This window comes from Triticum aestivum, chromosome 5A, assembly GCF_018294505.1.
Source record: "Triticum aestivum cultivar Chinese Spring chromosome 5A, IWGSC CS RefSeq v2.1, whole genome shotgun sequence".
Classification (NCBI taxonomy): Eukaryota; Viridiplantae; Streptophyta; class Magnoliopsida; order Poales; family Poaceae; genus Triticum; species Triticum aestivum.
Genome location: NC_057806.1, coordinates 515,404,412 through 515,417,932, shown reverse-complemented (window position 1 = coordinate 515,417,932; position 13,521 = coordinate 515,404,412). Strand labels below are relative to the sequence as shown.

General features: G+C 47.1%; 1 protein-coding gene across 5 annotated transcripts; it reads right to left on the bottom strand.

Annotated features, from left to right (window-relative positions):
• Positions 1-7,361: 7,361 nt before the first annotated feature.
• On the bottom strand, positions 7,362-13,290 carry LOC123104442 (uncharacterized). 5 transcript variants are annotated; one of them, XM_044526288.1, is made up of 9 exons: positions 12,964-13,289; positions 12,737-12,861; positions 9,379-10,655; positions 9,159-9,302; positions 9,063-9,098; positions 8,844-8,945; positions 8,694-8,762; positions 8,158-8,613; positions 7,362-7,690 (listed from the first exon to the last, which is right to left on the bottom strand). In XM_044526288.1, exons 3-8 carry the CDS (start codon positions 9,463-9,465, stop codon positions 8,602-8,604), a joined length of 450 nt encoding a protein of 149 aa, XP_044382223.1. In that variant the 5' UTR covers positions 9,466-10,655; positions 12,737-12,861; positions 12,964-13,289; the 3' UTR covers positions 7,362-7,690; positions 8,158-8,601. The 5 variants fall into 5 exon arrangements, with proteins under 5 accessions (XP_044382223.1, XP_044382225.1, XP_044382222.1 ...); XM_044526290.1 differs by having other exon boundaries at positions 8,844-8,939; XM_044526287.1 differs by having other exon boundaries at positions 9,063-9,302.
• Positions 13,291-13,521: the final 231 nt, after the last annotated feature.

Genomic DNA, 13,521 nt, shown 5'->3' with positions numbered 1-13,521 from the left:
ACACAATTTAGTATTATCTTGAGCCATCGTGACAAGCAAGCAAACTAACACACAAGCAAACAAAAAGCAAGTGGGCAAAAGGAGGCAAATAGAGAAAGAGAGGGAGGATAGAGAGAGAGGAAGGGCGAATAAAACGGCAAGGGTGAAGTGGGGGAGAGGAAAACGAGAGGCAAATGGCAAATAATGTAATGCGGGAGATAAGGGTATGTGATGGGTACTTGGTATGTTGACTTTTGCGTAGGCCTCCCTGGCAACGGTGCCAGAAATCCTTCTTGCTACCTCTTGAGCACTGCGTTGGTTTTCCCCGAAGAGGAAGGGATGATGCAGCAAAGTAGCGTAAGCATTTCCCTCAGTTTTTGAGAACCAATGTATCAATCGAGTAGGAGGCTACGCGCGAGTACCTCGTACCTGCACAAAACAAATAAATCCTCGCAACCAACGCAAATAGGGGTTGTCAATCCCTATAAGGCCACTTATGAGAGTGAGATCTGATAGATATGATAAGATAATATTATTGGTATTTTTATGATAAAAGATGCAAAGTAAAATAAAAGCAAAGTAAATAGCAAAGGAAATAACTAAGTAGTAGGAGATTAATATGATAAAGATAGACCCGGAGGCCATAGGTTTCAGTAGTGGCTTCTCTCGAGAGCATAAGTATTCTACGGTGGGTGAACAAATTAGTGTTGAGCAATTGACAGAATTGAGCATAGTTATGAGAATATCTAGGTATGATCATGTATATAGGCATCACATCCGAGACAAGTATACCGACTCCTGCCTGCATCTACTACTATTACTGCACTCATCGACCGCTATCCATCATGCATCTAGAGTATTAAGGTCATGAAAATAGAGTAACGCCTTAAGCAAGATGACATGATGTAGAGGGATAAACTCATGCAATATGATGAAAACCCCATCTTGTTATCCTCGATGGCAACAATACAATACGTGCCTTGCTGCCCTTACTGTCACCGAGAAAGGACACCACAAGATTGAACCCAAAGCTAAGCACTTCTCCCATTGCAAGAAAGATAAATCTCGTAGGCCAAACCAAACTGATAATTCGAAGGGACTTGCAAAGATAACCAATCATACATAAAAGAATTCATAGAAGATTCAAATATTATTCATAGATAGACTTGATCATAAACCCACACTTCATCGGTCTCAACAAACACACCGCAAAAAGAAGATTGCATCGAATAGTTCTCACCAAGAGAGGGGGAGAATAATGTATTGAGATCCAAAAAGAGAGAAGAAGCCATCTAGCTACTAACTATGGACCCGCGGGTCTGAGGTAAACTACTCACATTTCATCGGAGAGGCTATGGTGTTGACGTAGAAGCCCTTCGTGATCGATGCCCCCTCCAGCGGAGCTCCGGAACAGGCCCCAAGATGGGATCTCGTGGATACAAAAAGTTGTGGCTGTGGAATTAGGTTTTTGGCTCCGTATCTGATCGTTTGGGGTGTACGTAGGTATATATAGGAGGAAGGAGTACGTCGGTGGAGCAACAGGGGGCCCACGAGGGTGGAGGGCGCGCCTGGTGGGGGTGGGCGGGCCCCCCTACCTCGTGGCCTCCTGATTCTTTTCTTGACGTAGGGTCCAAGTCTCTAGGATCATAATGTTCCTAAAAATCACGTTCCCGAAGGTTTCATTCCGTTTGAACTCCCTTTGATATTCCTTTTCTTCGAAACCCTAAAACAGGCAAAAAACATCAATTCTGGGTTGGGCCTCCGGTTAATAGGTTAGTCCCAAAAATAATATAAAAGTGGATAATAAAGCCCAATAATGTCCAAAACAGTAGATAATATAGCATGGAGCAATCAAAAATTATACATACGTTGGAGACGTATCACCACCGTGGAGACCCTTTGGGCGGAGCTTGCCTGAGCCAAGGAACAAGTAAGGAGTAGCAATGCGGCCGCTCTAAAGGCGACCAAAGAGTTGAGGACCGAACAGGCCGCGCATTGCGAGAGCAAGGAAAGAATGGCCAAAGTGGATGTAGAGTTAAAAGATGCCGCTGACTGTTACCAGCTTCTTGAATAAGAAAGCCAAGCGAGGGCGACGGACCTGGAGAAGGCCCTGGTAGCTGCCAAGGAATCCCGCTCCAAAATTAGAGTAACGAAGGAGGAGCTGTATCAAGCTACAGATATCGTGTCTGGGAAGCCCTTCTTGTTGCGGACTAAATTCGGAGATCCAAAGTATGTTTCTCTTGACCGACTACGGAGTTGTGCGAACGCCTACGTGGATTTGGCTGCAAGTACTGCTGATGCGGCCGAGTACTTCAAGGATCAGAAAGAACAAGAAGTGGAAAAGTTGCTCCAGTCCGTCCGCTGCTGTTGAATAAGAAAATGGCCGAGTGGGCCGAGCTCCGTAGGTTGTCCGGACTTTCCATGAGGTCCGTTGTGGATCATCTGTGGCCGGGAGGGCCAAGGCCGAATAGCTATTTTAGTTTAGTGCAACAATTTCTTGGTGTTGTGCCGCGCATCGATGCTATGAAGAGATCGGCGTGCATAGAGGGTGCGCGGATGGCGTTTGCCTGTGTTAAGACATACTGGGCGGAGATGGAGGCCACCACTGTTGCGACACAGGGTTCGGCCGTAGGCCGAGTGGCTGCGGAGGACTACTTTGAAGAAGTTCTTGAAGGCGCTCGTTCGATAGAGGCTCAGTGCTCGAAGAATATTATGTTCTAGTGACATGTACTTCCATTGTAAAAACAATGTTTTATTGAGTTATCAAGGCTGTATTTATACTTTTGCCCGAATGTATTATGATGCCTCATGTGTGGCCGTTTATGTATATATGTATATAACCTGAAAGTTTGCAGTCGTCGTCTTCCGCCCCCACGCATATAATGCGGGGGTGTTCGCAGAAAACGCGAATCCACACTTGATCCAACGTCTTGGTCCATTAAGGAGGTGGTGGCGCGGTGAACGAGGCAATCGACTATATTGCTTTAACACTTTCACTTAGCCATAGGAGTTTGACGGTGGGGCTACTATATAGCCCCTGGTACTTCTGCGCTTGTCTGAATACAGGGCGCGTACATACATGACCGGAAAACGTTCCTTCGTTAATGTGGAATCCCGAAGATTCCGCTGAGTCATCGAGTGGTTGACCAGTCTCTCGCTATATCATGACAGCCAGTTTTCGGCTTTCTCTACTGAGGTGCTCATCCGGATGAACCAGGGCACAATCGCAGTAGTTCTCCCAATGCTACCTTAGCCGATATAACGGAACGTAAGGTACCAAAATGTGGGAGTCGGGCCAACCCAACATTTGACCAAAGACATGATTCGAAGCTGATGCATATAGGGCCAAACTCGCGACGCCGAACACTCCCTAAGGTGCTCGGTCTTTATAACATATATTGGGCTAAACAATGCCCTTAATAATAAACCCCATGTGTCTAGGTACGTGCAATATCCTGATGTGGCCACATGCCAATAACATCAGCATCCTTCCCGATTGTGTGGAGTATCTGGAGGATGTGAGCAACAAGAGACAGTAAAAAAAGTTGACGCAGGGTCTTAATCTAAAAAGAAACCTTTAGGCGGGTCCCTGCTTCACGTCTGCGCCTGTGTCTCCGTTGTGCCATGTCCTGGACGGGTGTAGCACGATTGTCATCTGTAAAAGGAAAGAACTTAGGTGAAAGTTGACGTGCCAAAAAAAGAATTGGTTATTATCAATGAACTATCAAAATTCAAGAGAAGTCAAGTTGAACCGGGCTGGTCCTGATTACATGCGGGAAGCCCCTGGTATTGTCTATGAGGGTTTGACCATCAAACCAATCTCATGTATATGTGGTGGAGCGCCAGAATCGTCTAACCGTGTCCGTGGTCTTGACGACCTATCATTTTTTCTGGTTGGTGAGGTCATCTAGTTCGCGGCTGTTAAAGCCGACGCATCCTCTTCCGCACGTAAAAAAATTTCGGTATTTTCGCTAACTGTGATGATGCCACGTGGACCGGGCATCTTAAGCTTGAGAAAAGAATAATGCGGTATTGCATTAAAACGAGCGAAAGCCATTCTTCCGAGTAGTGCTTGATAACCACTTCGGAATGAAGCGACGTGGAAAGTTAACCTTTCGCTTCGGAAGTTATCGGGAGAACCGAATATAACCTCTTGCAGTAGAGAGCCCGTACAGCGGGCCTCTTGGCCTGGTATTACTCCCTTGAAGGTAGTATTACTGTGGCTTATTTGTGTCGGGTCTATCCCCATTTTGCGGACTGTGTCCTAATGTATCAAATTTAGATCACTGCCGCCGTCCATGAGGACTCGTGTGAAATGGTACCCGTTTATTATTGGGTCTAACACCAAGGCCGCCAGTCCTTCGTGCCGGATACTTGCCGCGTGATCCCTACGATCAAAAGTGATCGGGCACGCCAACCAGGGGTTGAACCTAGGGGTGACGGGCTCTATGGCGCGTGTGTCTCGGAGTGCATGCTTGCTGCTCCTCTTCGTCACATGGATCATGTTTACCGTTTAAACCTCTGGTGGGAACTTTTTCTGGCCTCTGGTGCTTTGCTGGCGAGGTTCATCCTCGTCTTCACTTGGTGTCTCTTTCCCTTTGTGTTTGGCGTTTAGCTTACCGGCCTGCTTGAAGACCCAACATTCTCTGTGGGTGTGATTTGCATGTTTGTCGGGGGTGCCGAAATCTGACAGAGCTTGTCAAGAATCTTGTTTAGGCCAGATGGTCCTTCTCTGCTGCCTTTGAAAGGATTTTTTCTGCTGACCTGGTTGAGAGCCCCTGAATCCGGTGTTTACCGCCGTATTATCTGGGCTACCTTCTTTATTTCAACGCTTGTTTTTGTTGTGTCATCATTTTCGAATGCCATCCATGACTTCGTATGTGCTTGGGTCGCTGGTGCTGCTACGGGCCAACCAGCTGTCTTCGCCCACGCAAAAGCAGGTCATGAGGCTTGTTAGGGCTGCTATTGTTCTCGGTTTTTCTTGGCCGAGGTGTCTGACGAGCCATTCGTCTCGCACACTGTGTTAGCTGCTAAGGCTTCGACGTCCGGACAGTCGACGATTTGGTTCTTCTTGGTGAGGAACCTGTTCCAAAGCTTTCGGGCGGACTCTCCAGATTATTGGATTATATGACTTAAATCGTCTGCATCCGAAGGTCGAACATAAGTCCCTTGAAAATTTGCCCGAAAAGCATCCTCGAGCTCCTCCCAGCTTCCAATTGAGTTTTCGGGGAGGCTTTTCAGCCAGTGTCGAGCTGGCCCTTTAAGCTTGAGGGGCAAGTATTTAATGACATGGAGATCGTCTCTGCAAGCCATATGAATATGGAGGATAAAGTCTTCGATCCAGACTCCAGGGTCTGTGGTCCCGTCGTACGCCTCTATGTTCACTGGTTTAAATCCTTCTGGGAATTCATGATCCAGCACCTCATCGGTGAAACATAGGGGGTGTGCAGCACCCCTGTATTGGGATATGCCATGGTGTTCGGATGGTTGTAGTATTCAGTTTTGATTTTGTGCCGGAGCGCACTTCCTAGATCCATAGATGGATCTGATCGTGCCAGATTTTTGGCGCAAGTTCTCACGTAGATCGTGTGTTGACTTATGTGCGACTTTGTTAGCCGCTCTATCACGGTCACAAGGTGGTGGATTCGGCCGGTTGGCCGTATCATTTTTCGGCTGTGTGGGCTCTAAGGCCTCATCATCGAATTCAGGTAATAGCTTGCGCTTTGGATAGCTATTTGTGTGGTAACTTCCACCATACTTTGTTTCATTGTCGAGCACTTTGTTCCACCTGCTGTTGAGCATATTTTGTGCGGCCTTAAGCCTTTGCTTCTGCTTCTTCAGACTCCTTGTTGTGGCTATAAGCCTTCTGTGGAGGTTTTCTTGCTCCAAGTGCATTTTCGGAATGATGTGTGCATCTTCGTCCGGACTGTTTTCTTCCCCAGACGGGGTTTGATGAGGTTTATCCTTGGCGTCGTCGTGTTCAGACGCCGGATCCGCACTATGTTCGCCGTTTGCATCTTGATCATGCTCTGCCACCGGGGCAGTGCAGCCATCGTTTCTTCTAGAGTCGACTGGACTGTTATTTCGTCTTGCACTGTTATCGCTGTTTTTGCTATGGCGGGACTTAGAGCGGCGCCGCTGACGTCGGCGCTTGGGTTGCTTGGAGGGGGCATCCTCCGATGTCTCTTCGCCATTGCCCTCTTTGGGTGTATCCACCATGTATATGTCATGTGATGAAGTGGTTGTCCGGCGCCCTATGGGCGCTGCTTCCTGTTCGCCTCCTGCATCTTTGTTCATGCCATAGATGTCTTCGGAGTCGAAGTTAAGCATGTCGGATAAGTTGTTGAAAGTGGCTACCAAGTGGGTGGTGGGTGGGCAGCGAATTTCTTCGTCGTCCGCATCTCATTCTAGCCGAACATAGTTCGGCCAAGGTTCTCCTGACAAGGAGAGAGACCTTAATGAATTTAGCACATCACCGAAAGGCGAGTGCTAAAAGATATCCGCGGAGGTGAACTCCATGATCGGCGCCCAGTCGGGTTCGACGGGCACGGATATAAGCGGCTCGGAGTCCGTGGCCGGGGCTGAATTCAGTGGTTCGGCAACACGGCTCTTGTAAGGGGTGAAGTCGGCGTCTGGCTCTATCGCCGCTGAGAGCGCGGCCTCCGTGGCGGGGTCTATCCCTCCGTTCTCGGATGGCGTGATTTGCTCCGGATTGACGGCCAGAGTAGTTGCAGATGCGATCTCCCGAATATTGTCCGACGGCAGAGTTATGTCATGCTCGTCGAGACTGTGCGGCACACCTGACATGGGCTCGAATCCATCGAAGATCAAGTCTCCATGGATATCGGCCGTGTAGTTCAAGTTTCCGAATCTGACCTGATGGCCAGGAGCGTAGCTCTCGATCTGCTCCAGGTGGCCAAGCGAATTGGCCCGCAGTGCAAAGCCGCCGAATACAAAGATCTGTCCGGGGAGGAAAACCTCACCCTGGACCGCATTGCTACCGATGATCGAAGGAGCATGAAACTTTATGGTGACGACACAGTGGAACTCTCAATGAAAGCACCAATGTCGGTGGCAAAACCGGCGGATCTTGGGTAGGGGGTCCTGAACTGTGCGTCTAAGGCGGATGGTAACAGGAAACAGGGGACACGGTGTTTTACCCAGGTTCGGGCCCTCTTGATGCAGGTAATACCCTACGTCCTGCTTGATTGTTCTTGATGATACGAGAATTACAAGAGTTGATCTACCACAAGATCGTAGAGGTTAAACCCTAGAAGCTAGCCTATGGTATGATTGTATGTTGTCCTACGGACTAAACCCTCCGGTTTATATAGACACTGGAGGGGGCTAGAGTTACACAAGGTCGGTTACAAGGGAGGAGATTTACATATCCGTATTGCCTAGCTTGCCTTCCACGCCAAGGAGAGTCTCATCCGAACACGGGACGAAGTCTTCAATCTTGTATATTCATAGTCCAATAGTCCGGCCAAAGGATATAGTCCGGCTGTCTGGAGACCCCCTAATCCAGGACTCCCTCAATTGCCCTCTTGGTCTCCCAGACGGTTTTATCAGCACTGAAGTCTTGTTTCAGCTTTTCAATATTTTCCAATGAAGTCTTCAGCTCTGATTTGGCTTTTGCGGTCTTAGATTGTTGGGTTTGAATGTTGGCCCTCAGATCTTTGACTTGGGATTACTTCATATTTAGTTCGGCCTGCAACATGAACAAGGTGGAAGGTATTATGACCATATTATTTTTGAAGTCCCAAGCACAATACAAGTATTTTACTTGGCACTTGGGGGCTAATGCATATTGCTCTTTTTAAAGCCAGTTTTTATGATAACCCGGACAAAATGATATGATTTAATCCGGATCATGGGGCCTATACATATTTGGATTTTCTTCATGATTATGGTGAGAAGTCCCGGTTTAGCTTGTCAGCTTAAGCCGGCCCTTGGAGGCTACAGCGCAAAGTTGATCATCACTATTTAAAGGCCTGGCTTAAGTTATCAGTTTAAGCCGACCCTTGGGGGCTACTTGTTTGATTCTACAATGAGTGTGCCATGACATGACTGAAAGACTCTAAAGGTTATTTAAACTCTATAACATATTCAATTCTCATATCCAGTAGACTTGGCGGCTGATAGAGATATGTTTATATGGAAGATTGCAGTGCTTACCTCAAAACACTCCTTCATGAGGTTGACCAAGCCGGCTTCAAAGTCACGGCTGGTATGAAGGCGGTTTCGATAGCCTGAATGAATTTCTTGAGCATTGAAATGAGCATAGCTCTCCAAGTCTAATTTCCGCTTGCCCTTATCAGTAGCAGAGAATTCTTCTTATGCATTGTGCTTGGATAGGATGGTAGGGTTGCCTAGAGCTATATAAGCCGTCCCAATGATTGTTACATCTTCAGTTTCTTGAACAGCGTGGGCAGGACTGGGCGGTTTGGCTGGTTCCGGGTCAACATACATGGGTCCACGGTGACCAGGTGTTCTGGTGGCGGATCATCCATGGTTGCCTCTAAAGTTTGATGGAGAGACTTAAAAGTTTGATGGAGATATGGTTTTCTCTCCAGGTCAGCATCTTTGGCCGGCTTATCAACCTTTAGTTTCTTGCTGGGCTTAGCCATAGCGCTGAAATAAGACATAAGGCAAGGTTGATATGACAATTGAGTACGTGATTGAGAGCAAATAGGCTTAAAAGTGTTTCTTACCCAGGCACAGTCTTCAAAAAGAGGGACTTGAGTCCCAGTTGAGTCGCCAGAGGAAGAATGAGAAGTCCCCTGATAGTTTGAATCGGAAGGGTTAAGAGGTTGTCGAAAAAGACCCGCATTGTGATAAGCTAAGTGGGAAATATTTGAAACCTCTGGTCGGCGCTTGCAAGGAGCCGGCGTGTTTGGTAAGTCGGAGGAAAGAATCCCGCCACCGATGTTCGAGGTCATACGGCGAGCTTCATGTTGCTGCTTCTTCAAAATAAAGTTGGGATCCAAGTAAGCTAAAGGATGAGAAAACCTTACTTTCCGGCTCGCCTGTTGCCCTTTCTGTCTGATCGGAGTTTCAGAATCGGAGGAAAGGATAGTTACCTCTTCAACATTGGCTCGGCTTCCTTCCGCATCATCCTGATAGTGATCATTATCAATAAGATGTACAAAAAATGAGCCAAGGGAGTAAAGTTTTACCTCCGACTCATCTTTATCATCCAAATCAAATAGTTCAAAAGGGTTGGTCTTCTTCTTTGCAGGCTTTTCAAGAGCCTTGTTATTCATCCGGGTTTTCTTGGCCGACTTATCTTGCAGCTTCTTACTCCAAAAAGGTAAATCGGCCTACAAAAATCAAATGGGTGTAAAAGGGCAATTTAAGTGAACATATGATTCAGTTGAGAATTGGTTAAAAGCTTACAGCTGGCGGCTTGTTAAGAGCGCAGAAAGGATTTAGTCCAGTTCTGCTGCAATCTGCCAAGCTCTCGTTCAGCAGAGACTTGGTCATGTCGTTGATGTCATCATCAGTTAGCTGAATCTGGCAGTGGCGCTATGGATCTTTTAAATCACAGGTGTACTCGCACATCAAGCCAGAGCGGCGGCTTAAGGGCATAATCCTCTAGGCGACCCAGCATCGAACCAGGTCAATTCCGGTCAAACCATTAGACATTAAGGCTCTGATCTTTGAAAAGATGGGCATATACTTGGCCCGTTTTGCTGTGCTGATCCGATCAGGGAGGGGGTGCCTATTGCTAAGCCGGCTAGGGAGGGGGTGCCTATTGCTAAGCCGGCTCTCATGATAACCTGGTAGAGGATTTTCCCCTTTAGGAGAGGTGCCTTGGCAATAAAACCATGTTTGGTTCCAACCCTTGGGGTGACTAGACAACTTGGTGGCTGGGAAGGTGGCGTATTTTCACCTCTGAAATGAAATGCCGCCTAATTCTAGGTTGGGCCCGTCGGTAAATTTAGTCTGGCGGTTTAAGTAGTAGAACTCTCATGATAGTTCTATAATGGGTTCTTGCTGAAGATATACTTCGCTAAACACTTGAGAGTTGTACTCCCTCCATCCGAGAAAAGTTGTTATCAGCTTAGTTCAAATGTAATTTTTCAAAAAGCCCCTTATCCTTTTTAAAACTGGTGCTAATAAACCCAGTCTGCTTCTTCCACCTCCCGTCGCCGCTGCACCGCACGCCCCAGCCACCGTCGCCCACGGGCATCGCGCGCCCCAGTCGCTGTAGGGCTTAGCCGACGACGAAGGCCCACCTGCGTCGCCGCCCACCTGCACTGTGGCTGCCAATTTGGGCTGTCCCTGCTTACCTGCTCCACGGTTGATGGGCGGCTCCACGGCTAACGGGCGGCGACACCTCGACGGGCGGCGGCTCCACGGCTGACGAGCGGCTCCTCCTTGTTGTGCTGCTCGCGTCCCCAGCCCCTTGCTCGCACCCGCAGCGGCCACCCACTCCAGTGCGGGAGTTGGGCAAGTTCCGGGCCGTTGCTACTCCACCGCTGACCGCGGAGGTGACCAGGGCATCCATCGTCAGGCCCAGCGCCGCCGCACACCTGCATAGCTTCGAGGACGAGTGCCGCCTCCCACGTCCGCTACTGCCTCTGCTGGTACCACTCCATGTTTTCCTCCCGCCTCCTCTCCTGCCTCTGCTGGTACCACTCCATGTTTTCCTCCCGCCTCCTCTGTTGCCTCTGCAAAATTGATGTGAAACTACTCTCAAAGTGTATCATTGATGTGAAATTGAGCAGTGGAACAGGAATAGTTTGTTCAATTACTCCTCCTGTGAAATTGTGCAGTGGATCAGGAATAGTGTGTAATGATGCAATACCTGACACTAAACTCAGATGTCGGTAATGATGCAAATTGTTTGATTTCGATAATGCTCATTCAAGCCAATGATAAGATTGAAAGATTTGGTATACTGTATAGATCAAACATAGCATAAGTAAAATGAAACTGACAGATGAGAGGTCAGTTGATTTCAGAGAAGCTGTAGTAATACTAAAGTCGATCTAAATTTGGACTATTTGGAGCAAGATCCGACAAATGATCACAAATAAATTTCAAAGATGCGGGGATGAAATGCTAAACATAAATTTGAGAAACTCTACTGCTGCAAGCAATGATTTGACAATGTGTATAAATAAACTAAAGCACAAAAAATATGTATAGAGATGGCAGGATCTGAGAATGATTTGAGAATGTGTATAAATAAACTGAAGTACAAAATGCCAGCATACTTAATTGCTTCAAATAATCACCACTTCATGACTGCATACTTAATTTAGTTCCAAACAAAATGCCTGTACAATCAGACTGCAGAGTTGCTAGATGCTAGATGGAGTAGGTGTTACAAAATGCCTGTACAATCAGAAAATCCCACTTCAAACATCCAATTTTCTCTGTTTTACAAACTAAAAATCAACTTGATATTAAGATGGGTCAGTTCCAAATATTCCTGTTACTTTTGCTAGTTGCTAGATGGAGTAGGTGTTAAATGGAGATGATCCAATAGGTGTTCAGTCTATATAGAAATAAGTTTGTCCTTAACATTACTTTTGCAAGTTGCTAGTTTTGCTCTAACTGGAAAAAAATGCAAATGACACAGTAGTACAGCAGGATACCTTGCTCAAGGTCCTAGTTGTGCTACCTGGAGAAACATCTCTGAAATCATTCATGGTCTATAGCATTTTCAACATTAGATTAAGAAGTACAACAAATCAAAGAGCAATAGTGGTAACTGAATTTTCAACACTTCTCTGTACTGCATAAATATTTAGTTACATTTTGATTTTTGCGGGCAATTCGACGGACGGCTTGCTCACCTATTGGAACACAGGGAACAACTTCTATATGATCATAAATGATTCGATGGATGGATCGATCACCTATTTGGAACACAGGGAAGAGCTTCTATGGATGGCTCGCTCACCACTTCATATAGCAGGAGAGCTTAAATGATTCCTAGATGCACTACTGTACAGAAAATTCTGTTACGAACCTATCCAAATACAGTGCCAGTTAGTAAATGCAAATTTGTGAAGATTTGTGTCATTGCGCAAACTAAGTGCTAAGTGGAGGGGCATCAACCTTGTCTTCTTTTCTCTATGAGTTTCCCTAGTCTTCACCTTGACAAGTGGAGGGGCATCAAGTTTATTTTCAGTAAACAATGCCCAAGTTTATTTTCAGTAAATGTAGAGCTATTGCTACAGGAACAACCTTTAGAAGAAGAAATATAGAGCTATTTTCAGTAAATGATCTGTTTTGTTACTAGGAGTGTCCTTTTCCGAATAATTGTGAGCAAAAATGGGAGCAGAGTAAAAATGGGAGTGGTGCAACCTAAGAAATCTCATCTTTGTTATCAACTTGTGTACTGTAGAACCTAAGAAATCTGATATTCTGTTCTAACCACTGAACATACTAACAACAATTCATTTTGAAGATTTACACTGAATCTTGTGTACTATAGAATCTAATCTTTGTTACACTGATGATTTTTGTAAAATCTAGTTAATTATAGTCAGCAGCACTACATATAGCAGCAGTACCTACAACAAAAATTCAGAATTTGCAATGGTCTTCCTGGCTGCACTAGTAATCAATTTGTTTAAAACTTACAAACTCCACAGCATAAATGATTACAGCAGATTGAAGAAATAGAGAGACCACAGTACATAGTAGAAATTAAAAAAACTCGGTTTTAAATTCTTAAATACTCCATGGAGTAGCAGCTTGATGCAGCAGGAGCATTCAACATTCAGAGATGGATCACCTTCCGGCTGGAGCAGGGGTGGAGCGGCGTCCTCCGTGGAGTCGGGGGCACGGAGCAGAGCAGGGGTGGAGCGGCGTCCTCCATGGCGTCGGCATCCCGGCGCGCGAGCGATCTGCGTGCTGGATCTGGGAGGGAGAGAGGATGGGGTGAGGAAGAGAGGACGGGGTGAGGAAGAGAGGATGGGGTGAGGAGGAGAGAATGGGGTGAGGAAGAGTGGACGGACTTACCGGAGGCTCGCCGGAGCCGGAGTACGCCGTAGAAGCCTGTAGAGCAAGAAAAATGGATTTGTGGGGTGAAAGGGTGCTGTGGGAGGCAGGCGAGTGGGGGGGAGGGGAGCTTCGTGAGGCGGGAGGGATCGGCGGAGGAGGCAGCTGCGGCGGCGGCGGAGGATGCACGGGAGAGCAGGGTAGTTGTGCACCGGGGCTGAACAGGGGAGCTCAGGCGGAGCTACGCGGCTATGCCAGGAGCGCGGGCAGACGACCGGAGAAGACGAGGAGCGCGGGTTATGTCGGGAATTTGGGGAGGGATTTTTTGCAAAAACGCGACGGTGACAGGTTTTTCCGGACGAAGGGAGTAGATATTTGTGACAGAATTGGGTCGGATGTCTTGAGAATGGAGTTGGAAGAAGTGTAGTACATCTCGGAAAATTTTTGAACCGAGCGGAGTGAACCTCCGGAGCATGTGATCAGTGAAGACGACAACTTCGCCCTCCTTGGGCTGAGGAGGGGTTTCTATGCCTGGGACCCTCCAATGGATGACCTCTTTCTTGGTTAAGACGCCCGTTT

Coding starts and splice junctions, on each gene's coding strand:
- LOC123104442 (XM_044526285.1), bottom strand. CDS start 9,465: ATGACCAAGTCTCTGCTGAACGAGAGCTTGGCAGATTGCAGCAGAACT. Junction 9,303..9,378: donor CTCTTAACAAGCCGCCAGCT/GTAAGCTTTTAA, acceptor TGATTTTTGTAG/GCCGATTTACCTTTTTGGAG. Junction 8,763..8,843: donor CTTGCAAGCGCCGACCAGAG/GTTTCAAATATT, acceptor TCAAACTATCAG/GGGACTTCTCATTCTTCCTC.